General features: G+C 38.0%; 4 protein-coding genes and 1 long non-coding RNA gene across 7 annotated transcripts; 3 read left to right on the top strand and 2 right to left on the bottom strand.

The window, feature by feature from the left end:
• Positions 1–12: 12 nt before the first annotated feature.
• On the top strand, positions 13–1,884 carry LOC147762327 (uncharacterized). The gene is made up of 2 exons (XR_015333724.1): positions 13–161; positions 508–1,884. It is a non-coding gene; the product is annotated as an uncharacterized LOC147762327 (long non-coding RNA).
• A 1,324-nt stretch (positions 1,885–3,208) lies between these two features.
• LOC106170061 (uncharacterized) lies at positions 3,209–6,729 on the bottom strand. The gene has a single exon (XM_013549784.3). It carries the CDS (start codon positions 5,851–5,853, stop codon positions 4,048–4,050), a length of 1,806 nt encoding a protein of 601 aa, XP_013405238.2. The 5' UTR covers positions 5,854–6,729; the 3' UTR covers positions 3,209–4,047.
• An 805-nt stretch (positions 6,730–7,534) lies between these two features.
• LOC106170080 (gamma-glutamylcyclotransferase) lies at positions 7,535–11,146 on the top strand. Of its 2 annotated transcripts, none has more exons than XM_087010261.1 (3): positions 7,535–7,857; positions 8,707–8,840; positions 9,346–11,146. In XM_087010261.1, exons 1-3 carry the CDS (start codon positions 7,834–7,836, stop codon positions 9,620–9,622), a joined length of 435 nt encoding a protein of 144 aa, XP_086866387.1. In that variant the 5' UTR covers positions 7,535–7,833; the 3' UTR covers positions 9,623–11,146. The 2 variants fall into 2 exon arrangements, with proteins under 2 accessions (XP_086866387.1, XP_013405270.2); XM_013549816.3 differs by lacking the exon at positions 7,535–7,857 and adding an exon at positions 7,864–8,140.
• Positions 10,231–11,980, bottom strand: LOC147762326 (dolichyl-diphosphooligosaccharide--protein glycosyltransferase subunit DAD1-like). The gene is made up of 3 exons (XM_087010262.1): positions 11,687–11,980; positions 10,979–11,139; positions 10,231–10,482 (listed from the first exon to the last, which is right to left on the bottom strand). Exons 1-2 carry the CDS (start codon positions 11,895–11,897, stop codon positions 11,009–11,011), a joined length of 342 nt encoding a protein of 113 aa, XP_086866388.1. The 5' UTR covers positions 11,898–11,980; the 3' UTR covers positions 10,231–10,482; positions 10,979–11,008.
• Positions 11,981–12,168: 188 nt separating this feature from the next.
• On the top strand, positions 12,169–20,165 carry LOC106170079 (uncharacterized). Of its 2 annotated transcripts, none has more exons than XM_013549815.2 (7): positions 12,169–12,272; positions 13,084–13,153; positions 13,389–15,587; positions 15,933–16,073; positions 16,409–16,524; positions 16,958–17,045; positions 17,535–20,165. In XM_013549815.2, the coding sequence occupies exons 3-7, from the start codon at positions 13,625–13,627 to the stop codon at positions 19,163–19,165; spliced, it is 3,939 nt and encodes a 1,312-aa protein (XP_013405269.2). In that variant the 5' UTR covers positions 12,169–12,272; positions 13,084–13,153; positions 13,389–13,624; the 3' UTR covers positions 19,166–20,165. The 2 variants fall into 2 exon arrangements, with proteins under 2 accessions (XP_013405269.2, XP_013405268.2); XM_013549814.2 differs by having other exon boundaries at positions 16,955–17,045.
• The last annotated feature ends 521 nt before the right edge of the window (positions 20,166–20,686 follow it).

Below are 20,686 nucleotides of genomic sequence, written 5' to 3'. Positions count from 1 at the left end.
ACGGGGTAAATTAAAGCTGCTGCTCTGATTGGACAATATATCTTCGATAAAATTTCTGCGGACCTATTTTAATCTGAAGACAAAGATCATGAGAGATATCATTTTCTCTGTTTTATCTGTGATTTTGTCCATCGCACTACTCGTATTATTTATATTAACAGGTAAAACATGTTCTACACAAGCGCTACAATATTTGTTTACTAGAAGTTTGAAGTTTAAGAGCCTTACGGCTTATTTTACAGCACGTTTTATTTGGAGCTGTCTGCTTTACCAGTTTTCTGGTGTAATACCAGTAATGCCTTTTAAGTAGTTTTACTAGAGGGAGAAGATATCTGGTATTCCCAATTTTTGTCTCCGTGCCTTTGTTGAAAAGAACGTATGGTCGATGCTAGAATCAGAAAATGTCCCATAAGCATTGTTTATTGGAAAACCACTTTAGAGAAAAAATACATTGTAACGTTCTTTGGAATATATTACATGACATTTTAACTGTGCTCTTTTGTATAGGTTGGTACATTGTGTGGAAAGTCTTCCTCTCAAGATTTAAGTTTATACAGGAACTGATGGGTCAAAGCAACCAAAGTCCGAAAACTCAAGAAACTACCGCTACCTCAGCAAAACCCAGAGGAGGAAGAAGAGTTCGGATTGATTCCTAGCATTTGGATTTGTGAAGATTCTTCATAGCAGTCTTGTCCCCACATGAATATGTGGGTTAGTGGATGACTGAGTTCCTACAAATACATTTACATACAGCTACAATGTACTTCTTCAGGTGCTCAATGCTGTACTATGGACAAAAGGAATAACAGGTTTGCAGCTATGGAAGTTGGATGCTGCTCAAAATGTGTTGAAAAAAGCAACTGAAAGACTTGCCATGTTGATCTTGTGTCAACCCTGAAAAAATATGCGAATAAACATGACTGCAGACTCTTTGTCACCTTGGCAGCCAAATAGACAATGACAGTGTTAGGAACTATGCCCAGAGATCAGGTTTATCCAGTAAACTTTTATGCTCAAGTCAGGAATTCTGAATACTTCAGAAATCAGCAGAAATGTGAATTTACTATTGAAGGGACTTTTTGCTGCATTTGGCAAAACGTGTCTTTATAATGAAAAGTTCAGATCTGCTGCACGGACTGATATATATATTGAAGATGACAAAATATTTGATACAAATGCTTTGATTTGTTTTATAACTGTTTTATAATGGAGTTATGATGATAAGTGGTATTTGATATACAGGCTTGAGATTGGGTGTAAATGCTGTATTTATATTGGAGCTATTTTAGAACAAGGACATGACAAAGTCACAGGTCTTATACATCCAATGCTTGACATGTTAGAAATGCTCATTCTGGTGATTGTGAATGTCTCCGTTTGACAAATCATCCCAAAACAACAGGACAGAATAAGTGCCCATAAGGTTCGGGGTAACTTGATACCATGTCACATATCCTATTTATTAACTCGAGTATAAACTTGAGGTTTCCAGTTAGATAAAAGAAAGGCCACATGAGGTGTGTTATGAGTAGCATTATGACTGTGACGATTCTTAAGTTTCTTATTTTAAACTTTTAAAGAAAGCTTGACAGTATATTTTAATTAATTTGCTGATGGATAATTTACAACCAAGAAAATGAAGCATGTGACATACCAGTATGCTTGGTAAGATAATGAAGGTTAATGTTGATTTTATTTTCAGAGGTCACAAAAGAAAGTAATGTGTATGGGTATGAGAGAAATTAAATTGGGGTCTTAGGTTATTATAGATATTTATTATGTAGTGTAATTAGTGATTGTTTGTGGAATATTTAGCATTCCGTCATCCATGACAATAATTAGTTTAAATAATTGCCAGTAATCAAAATAAAAACTTCCAATATATTGCTATTACTCATATTATTTGCATTGAAGCATTTTGACCATTATTTCAGCAGTGACGTTATGAATTATACCAAAATGAATTCTGCTACGGCAAAGGGCGATATTAAGATATCAGCAGGTGGTCTTGTTATCATTAGTCCACCAGATGGAGCCAGTCTCCCGGCACGTACTCCACAATTATTACAATCATACAGGCCGAGTCGTCTTACGGACCCTTTACCAGGGCCGTAAATTAATGTTCACTTTTCTTCAACACTGTGGACAAATGCCATGTATTTGCCAGAGACGTATCTGTGAATATCTAGTGAGAAATCAATTTGTGTCCTAGGAGGGTGGGTTGAACTACCTGCACATGGATGTACCGCGGAGAGATAAGCGGTCAGTCTTAACGGGAAACGGTGACTCTTTGTTTTTTAAAACATATATCAAAATTCCTGTATGTATATCTAGCTGTTTTAAGGAACACTTTCTAATTTTTGTTTTATGCAAATTTGTGTTTTAAACTGCTTCTGTACACACTGGATTCCAGTGCTACTTGAAAAATACCCTTTCCAATCAGATGTCGCTGCCTATTCCAATAAGAAAGCTGGTGAGACATGTTAAAATGTGGTAGTTCCCAGTAAGCAAGATGCTTCTAAATGTCTAAATGTGTTTTAACTGTATACACCATTTTAGCAAGGATTTTCGTGCAAGATTATAGGGGGTGCAGAGGGGGGGGGGGGGGGCGTTTTTCCCGAGCCTTCGGCTCCAGCATTGCCGTAGATTGTTTCCGTACACAGCGGTTGATATCGCTTGGATGAAAAGCAATGTTATTTGCATTTTCACAAGTTTCCGACTGGCATCATTTGAATGCCGTCCCAGTCAAAGAACAGATTCCTGAATGTAATGGGTCGGCATTTCCTTTTTCTAACACAAATGGTCTTTTTCCCTACACAATACAACAGAATGTTTTGATTAAAAAAATGTGCTTCATTTTTACACCGGTCTGGGATGATATTCTATAGGGATAGGGCTCAAACGTATTATGAGGGGGAGATGTGTGCATTAGGCGTGTAAAGTATCAAATGACGTTGACACTTCATGACCGAACATTGCAGTCAATTATGGAGATGTCAGAGTCGGGCTGTCCTGTCAAATGTGTTTTTCTTCTGCGACACCCTCCACTCCAATCATTTTCGCTATAAGCAAATTAGACAGGTTTTTGAAAGAATACGTTTGACCGTTTGTCACAGGTGTCATTTCTTTGAATGTTCTTTTCGATATGTTTACAGTAACTTCCAGTAATTTTGGTCGTGGCGGATTGAGTTTGCGAGTCACGAAGAAGGAAGTTAAATATTCTTTTAATTCCACAGTAAAATATACTTTTTTCGCAAGTGTTCAATAGTAGCAAAGTAATAAGAGATTTGAAAACATTGGTTTAAACTGTCAGTAATTGGCCCAGAGGTGCGCTTTATAATAACAAAGAAGCAAATAGCATTTACTTTCGTTTTGCATATTTGATATTAATTTACAAATGTACAAATGACGCTTCTAAATATTCCAATGTCAAATTTACCTTTTTCGGACGCGGTTTGAATCCTTCTTCTTAACAATATATATTTCAAAATAAAATATTCTATGTCATAAAAAGTGAGTTACAAAATTGACAACAGGTGTGTTGTCTAAACTACATCATATTATGCTCAAACTCTACAATTGTATTTGACATATTTATATAAACTGTTCTTGGTTACACGCCGTACGTCCCTTAAGCTGATTATGCTGGGTATACATAGCTCACGTTATTGACTAATTTTCCCATAAGTATATGTCATTCTTAGTCTTGAAGTCTATGTTATGTTCTAGGCGCTGTTCTAGTGAAGAAGTTAACTTCCCCGAACTTATATTCTTGCGATTTATTCTCGTCCCCGTTGGGAGGGAAAGCGGAGCAACTCCGGTATAGGTCTATACCGTCAATACAGGTGCCTTGTAACTGACTCTGTAGTTTTGAGAGCTTTTGTCGTATTTGCACAGCGTAATTGATATTGTCAGTATTGTCCTCTCAGAGGCAAGTGCTTGCATGGCAGATGTACAGAATTTCAGGCCATCTGTGAACGTAGAAATTTCAAGTAGCTTGATAGCCACTGTAGAAGGTTTTAAAACCTTTACGCATCAATGGCATTGTTAAGGTGACGGGATACCGGAGGAAGACGGGATAACAGAGCTATATGGCGTTGATGTCACTGTTTCTGTGGAAGACGCACCCCCCTGCGTTAAATTTATAGAACTATTAAGTGCTTCTGTAGAAACTGTAGTAACTGTTAGTGACTCGGTGGAGGTAGTCGATGGTGCTAGAGCCTGGGTAGAAGTTGTAGACGACGGTGAAAGAGTATGTACAGAGGCTGTATGTGATGCAGTAGACGTCGTTAGTGTTGCGGAAGAAGTTGAAAGCGCCTCGCCAGAACTTGAAGATGGTGCTGCGACAGATGAAGTTGAAATCACCTGTGCAGTAATAGTAGAAAGTGAAAATGTCTCAGCGGACGTTATAGAAGTAGATACAATGCCAGCTGCACTTGAAGACGGTGCGGCTGACGGATTTATTGCCGTTGTGGAAACCGTTAGCGTTTCTTCCGTTGAAAAAGAAGGCACCGGTGTAGATGTTGCTAGCGTCCCTGTAGAACTCATGGGCGTTTGTGGGATAGTTGAGGATACTTGGCTATCTGTTGTTGGCAGTTGCGTGGAAGTTGTAGGCGCCACAGTTGCATTTGTAGCTGTTTCATTTGTTGATGTTGTTGTTACCTGTGTAGTAGCTGTGGTTTCTTGTGTAGAAGATGTTAATATCTGTGAAGTAGTTGTAGGCGACTCTGTAGATGTGGTTGCGTGCGTAGAAGTTGTAGTAGACTGGTGGGGGGAATTTGTAGTGACAGCCTGTGTAGTCGTCCTTTGTGTAGTTCTTGTCGTAGGCGACTGCGTTGAAGTCGTAGGCGGCTGTGTAGAAGTTGTTAGTGTTTGTGTGGCGGCGGCAACGGTAGATGTTGTCAAAGCCCGCGTGGAGCTAACAGGAGACTGAGTAGAGACGGGTGGTGGAGTAATTGGTGTAGTCGTAGTCGGTGTGGTGGCGGCAGCGGTAGATGTCAAAGCCCGCGTGGAGCTAACAGGAGACTGAGTAGAGACGGGTGGTGAAGTGATTGGTGTAGTCGTAGTTGGCGTAGTCGTAGTTGTAGTATCACTTCCAGAACCACTCTGTTGAGATGGTTGGCTTCTCAGGGCTACATAGACCCCTGCCGCCACAGCACCACACGTAAGAATCAGGATTATTACAGCGAGGGCAATCAACAATCTAAACCGATGGTTTTTCTTTCGTTTTCTCCTCCTGTTATGCGGCCGGCGCTTTTCTTCGCTTTCGTATATGTAGGAATCACTATACTGCGGGAGCGGTATGAATACCTCGTTGGAGGAATTGAATTTTGAATCTCTGTCTTTCTGTTTCCTGTCTTGGAACTTATTTTTAGGGGAGGGCGAGTGAGCCTCTTTGCTTGATTGTCTCGAAACAAAGTCCGACTGTGGCAAGTTTTTCGATCTTTTCGCTCCCTGTGCACCACTGGGTTCTCCTTTCGATTTCCGTCTATCTTTGCCTTCATTCCTGTCCCCCTTGTGATCCATCCTGCGCCTTGCATGGTATGGCTCATCGTCGCGTTGAATATACCTAGAAGCCGGATAATAGTCGGCTGAATTGTCTGGCCGGCCAGGGGGTGGTCGCTCATATCCTTGGCCCTGATATACAGGTTTATTACGTTGGTCTAGAGCTCCGTCATACCCCCGATTATCAATGCCTCTCTTCGAGGGTTCGCCCCATCCCCGCCTTGGCTCGTTTGGGTATCGCTCCGGTTTGTTAAGATACTCTCGACTTTGGTTCAGAAACTTTCCTCCTTTTCCCGGTCCCAGGGATTCCATATACATCTCCTCTGGCCATTGCGCATATTCCGGCATTGTGTACGTATGTTCTATATATCTGCCTTATCACAAGTTACATATGAGCAGAGTATGGGAGGGTCATGACAGTGCCACACCCTTGTGTCTAAGTATCCAAAACTAAACTGGGATATCTATAGATCTAGTTCTACCGGTATTGTGGTGCAGTATTTAAGGACGCAATAAAACGTAAACCTCAATATATGAACTACTGTTTAACCTTGCCAAACAGTCCGATGCTAGTAGTGCGTACGTGTCCCGAGTGTTAAAAATCAATATGCGCTTCGTAGTCGATAAATACGGATGACCCCGGCCTTACCGTCGTGCGAACTACTCCCAGTTAAGACAGGTGAACACATTAAGCGTCGACTTCTATTGAGTTACGTCAGCTTCTCAAATCCGTTTTCCTGAATTTCGTTTTTGTCAATAAGTTTAGAGCTGCACGTGAGGCCAAAAAGGGGAACGCAGCCGCGCCCTCAGGTCCGAAAAGCCGACTTTCCTGCTCCTTAGGCCGATCTCATTCGGCGTGTGACTGTTACCTGTGCCGATAGAGCGTAATTCTTGGCGGGTCAATGGTCCCAGGCAGTCTTGCATTTACAATGAACCACATATGCTACAGCAACGTACACTTGGCGTCTTTCTCTTTTCAAAGGCCCTAATTTGTTGTTCACTCTGTATCGTCCGCTTTAAGATGCTGTGGCGTACAGAAACTATATGACAAATAAAAAGCTTCCTGGTTTAATATTAATATTAGTCTCTTAAATTATTGGGCCCTGGTTTGACCTGCAACATATATATTGAAATGAAACCCGTGCTGAATTGCTTCACGGAACGTAAGCCTTTTGTGAAGGGATTTGTATGGGGACCTACATTGTGGTCTTTGTGAACGCTAAAAACTGGGCGTTCAACAAACGCACACGCCCTTTGTCGTAAATTTGTTTTACATGAAAAAAAGTCAATACGTCTTTGAATGGTTTACCATTCCACGCCTAGACTCGCTGTATGTTATTGTGTCGCGCCTTTCAGTTTCGATAGTTTTGCACAGGATAAAAACGACAACTTAAAAAAGTGCATTTGAAAGCAAAGCCATGTTAAAAAGAAGGGGTTAAAATGCAATTTAAGTAATATAAATGAAATGCGTTATATAAATGTACGTGGGCCTTTTTTGTTCTTATAATTATAATCATTGCTCATACATATATTGAACTGCATGAAATTAGTTTTGATGGTTTATTACAACGTCATTATATCTGACGCGTGTTTTCGTTAGTTCAGAACCTGAATGTATGTGTGCCGCAGCGCAGGTGCAGCAGAAATAGGCGAGGTGTCATAATGTACAGACTGATGCGATAGTTGTTCATTGCAGGATGTGCTACACGATTCCTTTTTATCTGTTTTCTTTCTTTCTTTTTTCTTTCTTTTTTTTTCAACAAAATGTAGGAAAGAAATGGAGAACAACAAACACTGAATTAAAATTACACAACATAAAGTTACATAACTAATTTTTTAGCAATAGCAATTTGTGCCAATGACACCTTTTATATCTGTATATATAACTTTTTAATTTCAAAAATAAATATTTATTTTCAAAACAATAAATCCTCCATCTATCGTGCCAGGAGAGAAAAACAGGCTACGTCCCAACTCACCGGGATCTGTCTCATCTTGATTTGTCGTCGACTATATTTTTGATTGGTCGATACATAATCAGCTGTTAGACCTGCGCATATCGGACAAATCTTCGCCAAGTGTGTCGCCAGACAGTCTGATTTTCCATGATTTTCGTCCTAACTGTTGCAGTAACCAAGCAATGACATTTTGCATATCCCGGTATTTCAACGAATCAAGTAAATGGACGTTAGATCACGCTGTCTGCTTGGAAGGTTGATTGATCTTCGTCAACAACACGGGAGCGGCTTAACGAGCGCATTAATTGTGACTGTGACACTGTTGTCAGTGTGCCTGACCCTGTGGACGGCAGTGACGTCAGCTTAAAGCATGTCCTTCATTAACTCTATTACTGTGCGTGGCATTTTGACAGCAATGTTTTATTTTTGATGTTTTACGCGAAAGACTAATTTAATGCTCAGGATCAACTACTTATGTACTAGTATCAGTATTAGCCCCTTATATAGACGTTATTAATGTGCGTAGGTTATTCAAAATGGAAAAGAACGCTGCAGAGAACAGAGTTGACCAGGGGAGACGGACGTTTTTATATTTTGCGTATGGAAGTAACTTACTTAAGGAGAGAATACTTATTAACAATAAGTCCGCAGTATTTAAAGCGGTCGGCCATATACAGGTATGCCAACATTAGGATCGATGTACAATGTGACCACAGCTGTAAATTGTAAAATAATGTAGATCTGCAGTAGAGGCAATTACATTTATGTTGATATTTCATCAAAATCACTTAATTATATTATGTTTAAAATATATTAAATGGGTTAAATAAATACCACAATTTTGTAGATTGTTCACATAATTTTAATCTAGGAACTATATATCCTGCCTTGTTTTAACCACATACTATTAGGTCATTTAATTTACAGGACCTACAGCTGCTTTGCCCTACATTGTGTACATGTGTCCATCAATCATTTCATTCTCTTGACAGGCCTTTGCCAAGTTTACCTACCATTCAGTGGCGGAGACATCTGGTTACCAATGTCATTATATTTCTAGGAGTGGCAAGTTTATTGACAGGTGGTTGTCAAACATGTAACTATATTTCCAGGATTGGCAAGTGTACTGACAGTTGGTTTTCAACCATGTCATTATATTCTTTCGATGAACATGGCTGCCATTGCCATGTTTAATTATGGACCAATGGTTGTCAGCCAGATCGATATGTGATTTTATTTCTAGGACTGGGAGCTAACATTTGCCATGTTTTCTCAGCGCTGGCAAGGCCATGTTGCCACTATTCTACCTGTCCAGAAGGCCCAGTGTTGGGGAGTGGTGTGGGAACTGGACATCTCGGATAAGCAGAACTTGGACAAGTAAGATCATTGTCCACCAAAATGTGAACAAAATCAATCAGTTATACATGTATTTCCCACTCATTAAGTTCAGGCAAAATTAATTAGTTTTATTAGCCAAAGCAATGCTCCATTTGTGATAAGAAAAATGACTTCTTAGAATTTTTACATAGTGATTTTGTAATAGCCACATTTTACTCCAGACTGGGCAAGTAAATGCCTGAAATTGTTCAGAATTTATTAGTAAGATACTAAAAAATATATTAATGAAGATATTTTTAAGGGGGGTCCTGAATCTTTTCCCTGCCCTCTTTCCCCTCAGGACAAGGACTTGAGAACCTATAGAGCTCATTGATTAGTTTATACATAAAATAGTGTTTAAACTACTACATTTTGAATAAGTGTGGAAAAACAATGAAAAATACTCTGTGATAAATATTTGATACAATATCATATCCATCCCTAATTTAAGTACTGAGGAAAACTTTTTTGGGATATTATTAACTTTTAGTGAAAATCTTTTCAGTCAAGAAGGTGTATCAAGAATGGTCTATAAACCAGTAGAGGTACAGGTTACTTGCAAAGATGGATCCATCTTGGAGTGCCGAACTTATGAGCTCCTAAGACCATTAGAGAGAGGCCTTGGTCCACCCTCGCCACAGTACAAGAACGTCATTGTATCCGGAGCAAGACAGAATGGCCTTCCTCAGGATTACATTGCTCAGTTAGAGGCCATCAAAGACAATGGATACAGTGGAACCTTGGATATTACCTCATCATTAATAAAAAATACAGATAATTAAACTCAGTATTTAGGTTTTAGAATATATATATGATTTTAGTCTCATATTTTTTTCTTTTACTTTTAGAATCAGGTGCTAGTATTACGAATTTTATGCAAACTGTAATTTTGTTTTAAAACTGTATGAAGATTTTTGTTGATATTCCAGTCATAATTATCGTACAAGTTGAATTTTTTTACCTGTTAAGCAAATTGAAAATGTATTTTATGCAAGTTGATCAAGACTGATAAATAAACTCTTAATTGTTTTTAAAACAAAATTTCGTTTTATTTAAAAAAATCAAATAATTGCTTCTAAACCCAACAAAATGCCAAAAATGCCTAAACCCAAAAACTGGTTACATTTCCAAAAAAAAAAAAAAAAAAGCATAGCTTTAAGAAAAATCATCCATCAAGCTAATTTTCAAACTTGACCTGTATTTTGTAAATGTTCATCAGTTGTGAAGGTTTGAAGACAAAATGTCAAATAGTTTTCCATTTTTTTGTTATAAACTGAAAGTGTAGGGCAACGCTGGTGAGGGTGATTGCAGACTAAGGTGACAGCAATACGTAGGCATAGACATCTGTGTCTGCACATAAAAAGGAATAAGTAAATGAAAATAATAGAAGTTGTAGGTACAAAAGTCCTTTATTGTACTCTAGACTCCATGATCATATACCAGAAGAATGCACTGGCAGCGTCTCTCTTTTTTTTTTTAACAGCACAGACCATTTATATGTACATCATTATTCTTAAAAGTCAATTAAGACTGTGCATGGAATGGCATATTATCTTATTCTTTCCCATCTTTGGTACTGTCAGTGGCTTCTTAAACAGTATAAATCTGCTCCTCATGCTGGCAGCATTACATGTTACTACATCTGGAAAGATAAAGAAGTGCATAATTGTTCAAGCTTCAAGTATTGTTTGAAGAAAAAAGGATGGATTTTAAAAAATCACACAATCAAATGATGGACAAAGAGTCACTGATATTCAAACAAGGAAGCCTCACTAATTTATTGGACAAACTGCTCAGTTGGTTTTTAGTAAATAATGTACACACCACCAAGATATGAGTTCACTCCAGCCCATCTACTGTCCAGAGCAAAAATTATATCGCTTAAATCTTTTCCTTTTCTTTCTGAGTGAATTTCTCAATTGCAGTTTTATGCAAATATTCCATACAAGAGCTCAAACCAAGATCTCAGACTGAATTATTCTAATGAAATTGACAAACTAAGATATATAAATGAATGTGATTTTAGCAAATATACAGCATTAATTATGAACTGAACAGAGATAATTGCTTTTAGCAAATAAAGACTAATGCAACAAATGTTACATCAGGTCTGCTATCTAACCCTAGGGCATAATTACCATATTTTTTTGTCCAATTTCAAAGGTGTTCTATCCTATGAAGTTCATTACTACCAGATGTAACACAATGTGTGCAAAGATGAAATCTGCAAATGCTCTCTCTGGGGCAAGGTTATTGAATTCATGTTTGTTCTGTGGGTTAACCTGGATCCTTAAACATACTGAAAAGTAGAAAAATGTTATTTACATGAAAATTAAATGTAAAAAAAATGTTGTCATTCACCATAAAAAGAGAAAGATTTTGTGTCTTGGTACTAATTCTCTTTAAATAGTAACATTAACATTATTAAGCTCATAAGCAAAGAAGGCTAGGCATACAAAATGTGTTCAATACTTCAAGATGCATCAGTTAGGGTAATCTTTTTAAGTCTTCAGACTATGCTTATTTTGCATTTACTGAAGATGAAGGTCAGAATAAATACAATTGTTATAATTGTGCATGCCCGTTAACTCCAATCAATACAGTAACGCCGATTGCAATATACATGGCAATAAGTAGATAAAAGGCAAAACACTGTGTTCAAGTAGTACAATCACTATTGACAAATTCACTTTAAAATTCACATCAACTATAAAAATTCAAGTTATATATTACAATAACAGTGATGTGTAAATTATGAAAAAAGCAAATGGATCTTAAATTTCAAAAACAAAACACCTGTCATTATTCTAAACTGCTAACTACAATAATCACAACATCAAGCTTACCTCCCAAAACAAATGATCCCACACAGGAGATGAAGCCAGACAAGAAAGAGTTGAATGGGAAGGTCCCTACTAAACAACAGTACGCAAACTGTACTACCCCCGTCAACAGAATGTACAATAAATATGCGTCTACCAGTTTTAGTTTCTTTGGGGTGTCTTGCATATATTGGTCGTAGAATTTGCCGATCACTGAACCTAAACTTTCAGGCATTTTGATATATTATCACGCTAACGTGGCACTATCGACCTAGTTTGCTACACCGGTGGCTGGAGAGGAAGTTTCGTGTTTTCTCGCGAGAATAATTATGTATGCAGAAGGATATTATTTTAAATTTAACCACATTTCTGGAGCAAATAACTAAGATTTTATTTTAAATAAAAATTTTATGGTGAATGTTTATTCAAGGTAAGGAACATTTGCATCTTACGTCACTTATTTTCTGGCTATTCTTCATTGAAATTTTGATGAGGGTCATGTGACTTAGTTTGGCGTACTATTTGATCACGTGACAAGTTGGATCGCCATTTTAGACAGCGTGAACCTCTGGACTTTGAAGTGAACCTTGTGGTTTAGCGTCAATAATGGGTAAGCTAGCAACAATAGTAATATAGATCGTAATGAATGATGCGTTATAAGATATTATTATAATGAATGGAAAGATATGCATTCACTGATATGCAAGAAAAGCGAGAAAATGCAGTTTGATCGCTCGCTAGAATTTGCAATGTGGGTTTAATGTTTCCATCAGCACGGTGATGTGAGAAAGTCACGTAATTGCTCATTATATATATAGTTAACAGTTTACTCGCTATTGAAATATAGTGCCTGTAATTTAGAATAAGCGTTTGTAACTTTGGCAACGAATTTAAAGACAGGTTCACTGAGATTAAAAAAAAAGGCGTTGAAATATTTTCACATGCTAATACTTGTATTTAGGAATAGAATTTACAATGTGCGATAGAAATAGTTCCTTGCACTTGTGGAGGTTTGAGGTTTTATCGTCTTAAGTAAATATGCCCTGCCTTAAACCTAGTGCCTGGATTTACTGCTTACTTTTTTTTCTGTGCTTTGGCTTATACTAAATTTGAGGATCTGGCAGTGTTTCGTCATTTAACTTTTTTTGCGTTTTTTATGTTTTATTTTTAAGAAAAAAACAATATACATGTGCTATTTATTTTTATTATTCTTTTAATGTTTTGAAGTTTTAGTAAATTACTTTGCTGACACCTTTACATCTAAGTAACAGTATTTAAATATTTTATTTATTCATATGTTTATATCAAGACTTATTAATGTTTAAATCTGATTTTCAAATCTATGTCTTTTCCATGCAAAGAAAAAGGAGAAAGATATGAATATACATTGGCTTTTACATGATAAATATTTTCTATTTTAGATATAAAAGAATGGCTATGTAAAACCATGGTGAAGTTATGTTTTCCTTTGTAATCCAGATAAAAAAGAGGGTATGTGTAGGCTTTTATCATAAAGTTGGTTATCTTTAAACCAGTGAAGTAAAAAAAGAATTATTTTAAAAATTCCACAAACTGTACAGTGCAAAGCAGTTTTACTTTGTTGAGCCTAAGTAAAGTATATATATTAGCCACATCATAATCAGTAAATTAGGTGCTTTGTCAATTCATATTATAAACAAGGCACTATAATCAGTATATAAAGTAATTTGATAATTTTTCATTTTAGGTAAGGCCCTAACAACCAGAAATAAACAGCTGATTATCTTCAGCAAAGTTCTACCTTGTCAATGCTGTAGGAAATCAAGAGATCTCAGTGCGGCATCAGAACAGCTGACTATAACCAGGTCACTCGGTTGTGCAAATGATTGTGCAAGACCTAATTAAGCTCAACCATAAACCGTCTCTAACACAACCAGAATGAAACCCTCCTGCAACTACACAGTTTAAAGTAGCACAAAGATAATGACAATGAATAACACTGCTGTGCTTTCTTCAGTATCAACAAGCCTGGAAGAGAAGGACAATTTTAGGTGCACAGAGTGCAGCTATTTCACCCACAACAAACATTACTTGAAGCAACACTTCGATCTGGTTCATCTAGCTGCCCGTCCCTTTAAATGCCCATTCTGTGACTATGCTGGCAAGCGCAGTCACTCCCTGAAGGAGCACCTGCTGATCCACAGCTCCGAGAGGCCTTACGAGTGCACGTACTGCAATGCGAATTTCCGTAAGAAGGGGCATTTAACAAACCACATCAAGATGCACGCAACTCAGCGTGTGTTTGAGTGTAATCTGTGCCAGAAGCAGTTTCTTGAGCGTAACTTGCTGTACTGCCACCTGAGGGAGGTGCATCCTAAAGGTGGGGTCTTTCTGTGCGATTCTTGCGACTATGCCACGACCATTAAAAGTAACATTATCATGCACATGAACACTCATTCTGGGGCACGCACCCATCAGTGCAGTCACTGTTCCTACTCTACGACGCAGCTGAACTTGCTGGAACAGCACTCTAAGTCACATGTATCGTGGGAGCCACCTTCCCAGGCCAGTCAGCATCAAAAACAGCTGCCTTCTCCGTCCACTTCCACCACAGTGCAGCCCAAGTCTTCTTTTCCTGTCATTTTTATGAAGTGCTCCGAATGTGGGTTTACCACTGATAGAAAGGACATCCTCAGAGACCATATGTACCAACATATATCATTGGATGAGGTTGAGGAAGCTGCCACCCAGGAAGAAGAGGAGCAGGCTGTGGCAGAAAAAAGTGAGAGATCTCAACACCAAACTTCAATATCGACAGCTGCCCAGCCACCTTCAGTGGCCATATACAAGTGTACAGACTGCAGTTTCACCAGCCAAGACGTCGATCTATTCGTAAGTCACATGGTGTCCCATAAATCCAAAGGGTCAGGGTCAAGCCAAACCAGTAGGGATAATCTCAGCACGGCTGCTGACCTTTGTAAGACCCCTGGCCAGCAAGTGACCACTGCTGTAAACTGCGGTGGTGGTCAGTTGGCATTTGTGTTTGACCAAGGCCAGTCTGTGTACAGATGTACCATATGTAGTTACACATGTGAGCACCAGAGGACCATCAAGGCACATGTTTGGAAGCACTCGGGACACCAGGAGATAGAGTACCCCATGTTTCAGAATGGGCCGCTTAGTATTTATGACGATGTGGCAGTTTCGACACAACAGAGAAGTGAGGCAACTCGAGGAGGGGTGCAGCAGAAAAGTGAGGACCTCGAAGGGAAAAATAACACAGACATGATGGTGCCAAAATCTCAGTATTCCGGAGCACAGATGCCCATGTCAATACAGGGTCAAAGTCCAAAAGATGTCAGGATTGTGAAAATTTTGGACAAGAAGGGGTCTGACATTGGAGTGATATGGCAACCAAAAAAGGCAGCACCGCCACCAGAGGCCAGCCCTGTCTCAAGACAATCCCAACAGGCAACTAGAAATTCAACTGCTTCCAATTCTACCTCCATTACACAACATACTGCCCCAAATCTTGTCAATCTGTTGAAAATGAGTAGCCGGGATAGATCTCAATTATTGGCCCAATCCCTAAAATCGTCCGATCCATCTTACATCCATTTGTTTGCTACCTCTGATAAAGAAGGCAGTGGCAATCTTGTGGGGTCTGTACTGAAGGGCAGTGCGTGTCCTCTCAATGAAGGAGACAGTCGGCATTTTGTTCCTGCTACAGGAAAGTCTCAAAGTGCCATGGTAACTCGAAGTCAAACATCGAGAGGAAGACGCCAGATTACAAACCATCCGTCAACTGCTATTGGTGTCAGTGAAGTTTCCATGGCAACAAGTATCTTGGAGAAGATAAATGAGCAGTCTTTAGCAGATGGAGAGGTTGGCATGGAAACCAATAAAGAGGATGTTAACTCAGATGTTTCTATGGACTCAGTTGGAGGTAAGGTGAAAATTCATTAATCAGTATTCTCAGCATGCAAATTTTGATGTTTTCATCAAAAATTAATATCTGGACTGATGGTTCTCAAAGAAATAAGGTATAAAAGATAGCAATTTCCTTTCATTTCTTTCACCTTTAGTAAGAACAGGAATTGTGGCATTGATGTCAAATAAACAATAAAAAATTGAATATTTGATAACTTTTAAAATGATGAATTATTATTTTTGGAGATGTTATCATTAGGATGAATTTCCCTGTCAGAACAATTGAAGGTTAAATAGTGACCCAAGAAACCTCTTCCAGGTAAAACATGAGCAAGTTTCACTTTGTGCAATGGTTTTTCAGGCCAAGTTGGCTCCCGAGTTCCTGATAGCCCAACAAGTGAAAACATACGTCTGGTGACACAGGGGAAACGCAGGGCAAATGACGAGGAAATCCAAGCAGTTATCAAGAAGATGAGACAAGAAGGTCTTATACAAAACAGAGGTGATTTATTTATTAATTTAATGTTTGGTATTACCTTTAAGTGAATGTACATACATTGTTTTGTTGATTACTAACTACTGATTACTAGTGTTGATTTTCACTCTTCACATGATTAAATTTAAATTGTAACTGTAAATTACTTTTAAAAAGTATGAAGTATGAGATTATATAATGGTCACATGAATGCTTATGATATTATTAGTATCTATGTCTTCTTTTCTTTATGATAGACTAGGGCAGAGATGAAAAGAAACTGAGAAATGATTTCATATTTATCAGTGTTCATTTCATATTTATCAGTCTTTATATCCTTTTTGATGATTTCATTTTTTTAGGCAATGTGATTGTTGAGGCTTTAAATGAGGCATATACCACCCAGAATTTCACCTTCCAGAACAGCCCGCGACTGCTGGACACCCAAAGCGAGGCCACCTCAGAGAGCACACTGCAGGTAAAGGGAAACTGTTTTTTTTTTAATTTTAAATTAAATTTAAAATAATTAAATTTAATTAGGGTGTGTTCACAACCAGACCAACACAGGGCGGTAATGGCTTAATTGATGCTGCCAGATCAACAGATCAGATAGTGTGGTCATTGGAAGTTACCAACTGGTGGTGCCACCTGGTGACCAGGGGATCACCATGGTAAATTCTTTTCCACTTGTGTTGATGATGAGACTTGTGATAGGACAGGAATATCTAAATAATCAATTGTTAAATTGGTTTTAAATTAGTAATATTCTGAGATATGGTCCATAGTTGTTATAGTAGTTGAAGGGGTATTGATTTTATGTAGTTTTGATGTAACAATCAGCCCAGGCCAAATAAAAACAAAGTAATGAGTTTGTATTATTGTTACATTTTTTGTTTTTTCTTTATTAGCAGTCTCTTACAATGTCATTGACCAGTCAGAGTGTAGCAGCTGAGGGTGCCATGATAGAAATCTCTGGACATGAAGGGGAACACAGTGCAGGTAATTGTTTTAAAGATATTGTGAGAAGATATTTTACCTGAAAAACACAAGGAAACTGACATTGATCCATTTTCTGATACTTTGTCTTTCTTGCCCAATGGTAATTTATTAAAACACTCTATCCAGATGTTCCTTCCAGGTAATTAAAATTTTTTGTTTGTCCTGTATTAACTTCAGTTTCATTTCTTGCCATTATTAATCTGTGTTAATTTTTTTAAACATATTTATTCTGATAATGTTAACTTAAAATAAAATCATGATAATCATAGTGACCAAAAAGTTGGAGTTATACAAAGAAATTAATGAGGATTAAACAAAAAATTATACATAAAAACAGAACTGATAAGCACAGGTTTCTAAAAACTGGTTAAGTATATGTTTCAAATGCATTCTGTTTTAAACTTTGGAACTGTGTGACAATTTACTTAGAGAGCTCGGATTACAAAAATATGAGAAGGTTGCTATATAGCTGTTATGATCTTTTCACAGAAAACCAGACAACACAGGAGCAAATGGAGAGCCAAGTCGGTGTCTCTCAACAACAGCAGCAGCAGCAGCAGTCTAGTCCCACCCTCCACAGCGAGGATCAAGCTGTTAGTCTGCTGTCCCTGCTAAAGAAGGGACCCAATCTGAATCCAGCGTGCCCAGTAAATGCTGATAAGATCCAGGGGGTCATCAAACTGCAAGCCCCTCCAAAATACAAGATGAAGGATGATACTACCCAAACTGGGGCAGAGAAGTGTGATGCCAAGGCTGACAGAGATGAAAGTGGCAGCACAGCTCTAAGTACCTGCACTGAAGGTTCAAAGCCAAAGTCTGGGATATGTAGCTCACTGCTGGCCGTCATAGAGCAGCTGAGAGAAAGGTCAAAGTCCGAGAGTGATGCAGACGTGGATGAGGTAATGGGTGATGGGGGAAAATCCAGTGGAAGTGGGAAAGGGCGCCGCAGGAAAGGAGGCCGTGTCACTAGTCAGACTAGGTCATTGGACGATTCAAAGTGGTTGGAAACTTTGGAGAATGTTGAAAAACTTGATGATATGGAAGGACAGTACAGATGTAAGCTTTGCCATTACATGTCTGCCAATGCCAGTCTTATGTGCACGCACATGCGCTTGCACAAAGACAAGCAGCCATTTGAGTGCTCTCTTTGCAGCTTTGTTGCAGACTCCAATGAATCTCTGCAAAGTCACATGATTCAGCACTGTAAAATCAGAACTTATCAATGCAAGACATGTTCAGCCGTTTTCAACTATAAGAGCCAGCTACGTGCTCACATGCGAGGGCATGAGAAAGACGCCAAACGACCTTACATGTGTGAAGCCTGCTGCTTTGAAACCCATGACCAGGTAGCTTTTAAATTGCACCTGCAATCCCACAATGTGCCAAAAAGCGTACCAGACCCAGTGAGTGTGAAATGCCTTAAGTGTGGAAGCATTTTTTCTTCATGTGAAGAACTAAAGGAGCACTGTAAGCTCCATCTTTTGGACAATAAGACAACCGATAATGAATCTGATGAAGGATATAAGGAGGCCAAGGTTTTTGCCCAGCAGGGGGAGCTTTCAGGCCCCTTGAAGTGTCAGCACTGCGATTTTGTAGCAGGCTCAAGTCGTAGCCTGAAGTCACACATGAAAAGACACGCCAACGATCAGCGCTATGTTCAACAGCCACTGGAGCAGTATAAATGTAACCTATGTGGCTACATCTGTCACCATCTTCCGTCCTTGAAATCGCACATGTGGCGTCATGCCAGCGATGCCAACTACAGCTACCAGTACACAAATGATGTCATCAACGCAGCCATTGATTATGAAACTGATGCCACAGCTGAGCCAGACGACACAGATTCAACCAATGATAATGAAGATGACATCATGCCTTCCACTGCAGAGTCCCAGTTACCAGAGCCAGTCAGAAGAGAGGCCGCAGACAGTTATCTAATACCTAGCCGTAACAGTGAAGGTCAAGGTGAAGGTCAAAGTGAAGGTCAGAAGGCCGTGTGTCTGGTGACTTTCAGATGCTGCCAGTGTGGTTATGAAACAATCAGCAAGTCTTTTCTCAACATACACATGAAGCTCCATTCTGATGTTATAAAGAAACTGGAGGAAGGAAAGGCCATTTAGCAATGAAGAAACTAGTATTTTATAGTTCAGTGAAATTAGAGCTTGTTTAATTGTAAATTAAGGTTAGTGATAGGTAGTTTTTAAAAGTAGCTATTAAACCTGCATTATGTATAACAGTTATAAATAAGCTTATTTAAAAAATAGCATTGCTCAAAAATTGACGTTCTAGTGATGGATGAATTTCCTTTTGTTGGCTTTTTTAATGTACAATTAGCATTGCTTTGTATCAAAACTCCCATGTTTAACTATTTAGATACTGTTTTATTCAATGAGTGGTAGAGTTGAAAGGGTAAGTATAAAAGAAAATGTCATCAAATTTATTTATCTGCTTTTGTCAATTTTGACATTTTTTTTAGTTATTGACTTTACAAATTAAAAGTGTGTTCACATCTAGTTTAACTTAAGACTTAATTCATAGACCATGTGTATACAGTTCTGGGCTAAACATTAAGTCACATCTGCCCAGTAAATACACATAAAACAGGTTCAAGTTGAGTATGGTTTGAATGCATTTTCAGACTGACCTTACTTAGGATGACATCATCAGTCTATTTTAAGTTAGCAAATTATGATATTCATTGTATAAACAGTCATTTTTGAATATTAAGAGATGCCAGTGCTGCCTACTTTTGTTCATTTTCAATGATGCAATATTATTGCAAATGATTATTTATTAATCCTGCTTACAGTAATTAGAATTGATTAAATTTCAATTAGTTGAAGTGTTTTTGCCCAGTTTCCTGATTATTTAACTTTAGCATGGTCTTAATATTAATTTTTTGTTTATTGTAAAATATGAGGTTTCTTAAATATTAAAAATGATCAGTCTGATTTAGAATTGGCTAAATTTAAAATTAAAGGACAACCAGTATGATAATGCTGACATTACTCAGCTGTGTGAATAATTTTGTAAAATGTTTATATGCCAGTCTCAAAATTTGTTTTAATTCTTGAACAGTATTAGAGAATACTACTATAGATGCCCAGTAAGATGCTTTTTTTTTTTTTTTTGATTCATTTTGATGTAATAAGTCTTATGCTAACTGCCATATTAAGTCATTAAGTATTATTTCTTTTACATTTTCATGTACTGATAAGGAAGGGTTACTGGTGTAAGCCTAAGGTTTTTTTATTGATAAGTTATAGGTACTGTAATTTGGTTGGGGTGCAGAGGGATAGGTTTATGTCGACCTAGAAATAAATTGGATATGGCATATTTTTGTTTTCATTTAAAGGTATTTATACCAGTAAAAAAAAACAGTGTCTGTGTGGGACAGGGAATTTTTAATATTATGAAACTTGGAAAAATCAAACAATGGTTGATTTGTTTCCTTATTACTTGAGATCCAGGGGGTGTTACTCCAGAAGACTATATCAAGAATGTCCAGCGAGAGAAAGAGAGAGAAGGAGAGAGAGGGAGAGGGGGGAAGGGAGGGGGAAATGATCCATCGTTTTAGAACTCATTGCTTCCACATATAGGAGCAAGTTATTCTTCATTTCTTCAATAGGTTTGTTATATTC

The sequence above is a fragment of the Lingula anatina genome, chromosome 4 (assembly GCF_051362555.1).
Source record: "Lingula anatina isolate TDL-2025a chromosome 4, LinAna3.0, whole genome shotgun sequence".
Lineage (NCBI taxonomy): Eukaryota > Metazoa > Brachiopoda > Lingulata > Lingulida > Lingulidae > Lingula > Lingula anatina.
Note: the sequence above shows the minus strand (reverse complement) of the source record. Positions and strands in the feature narration are given on the sequence as shown.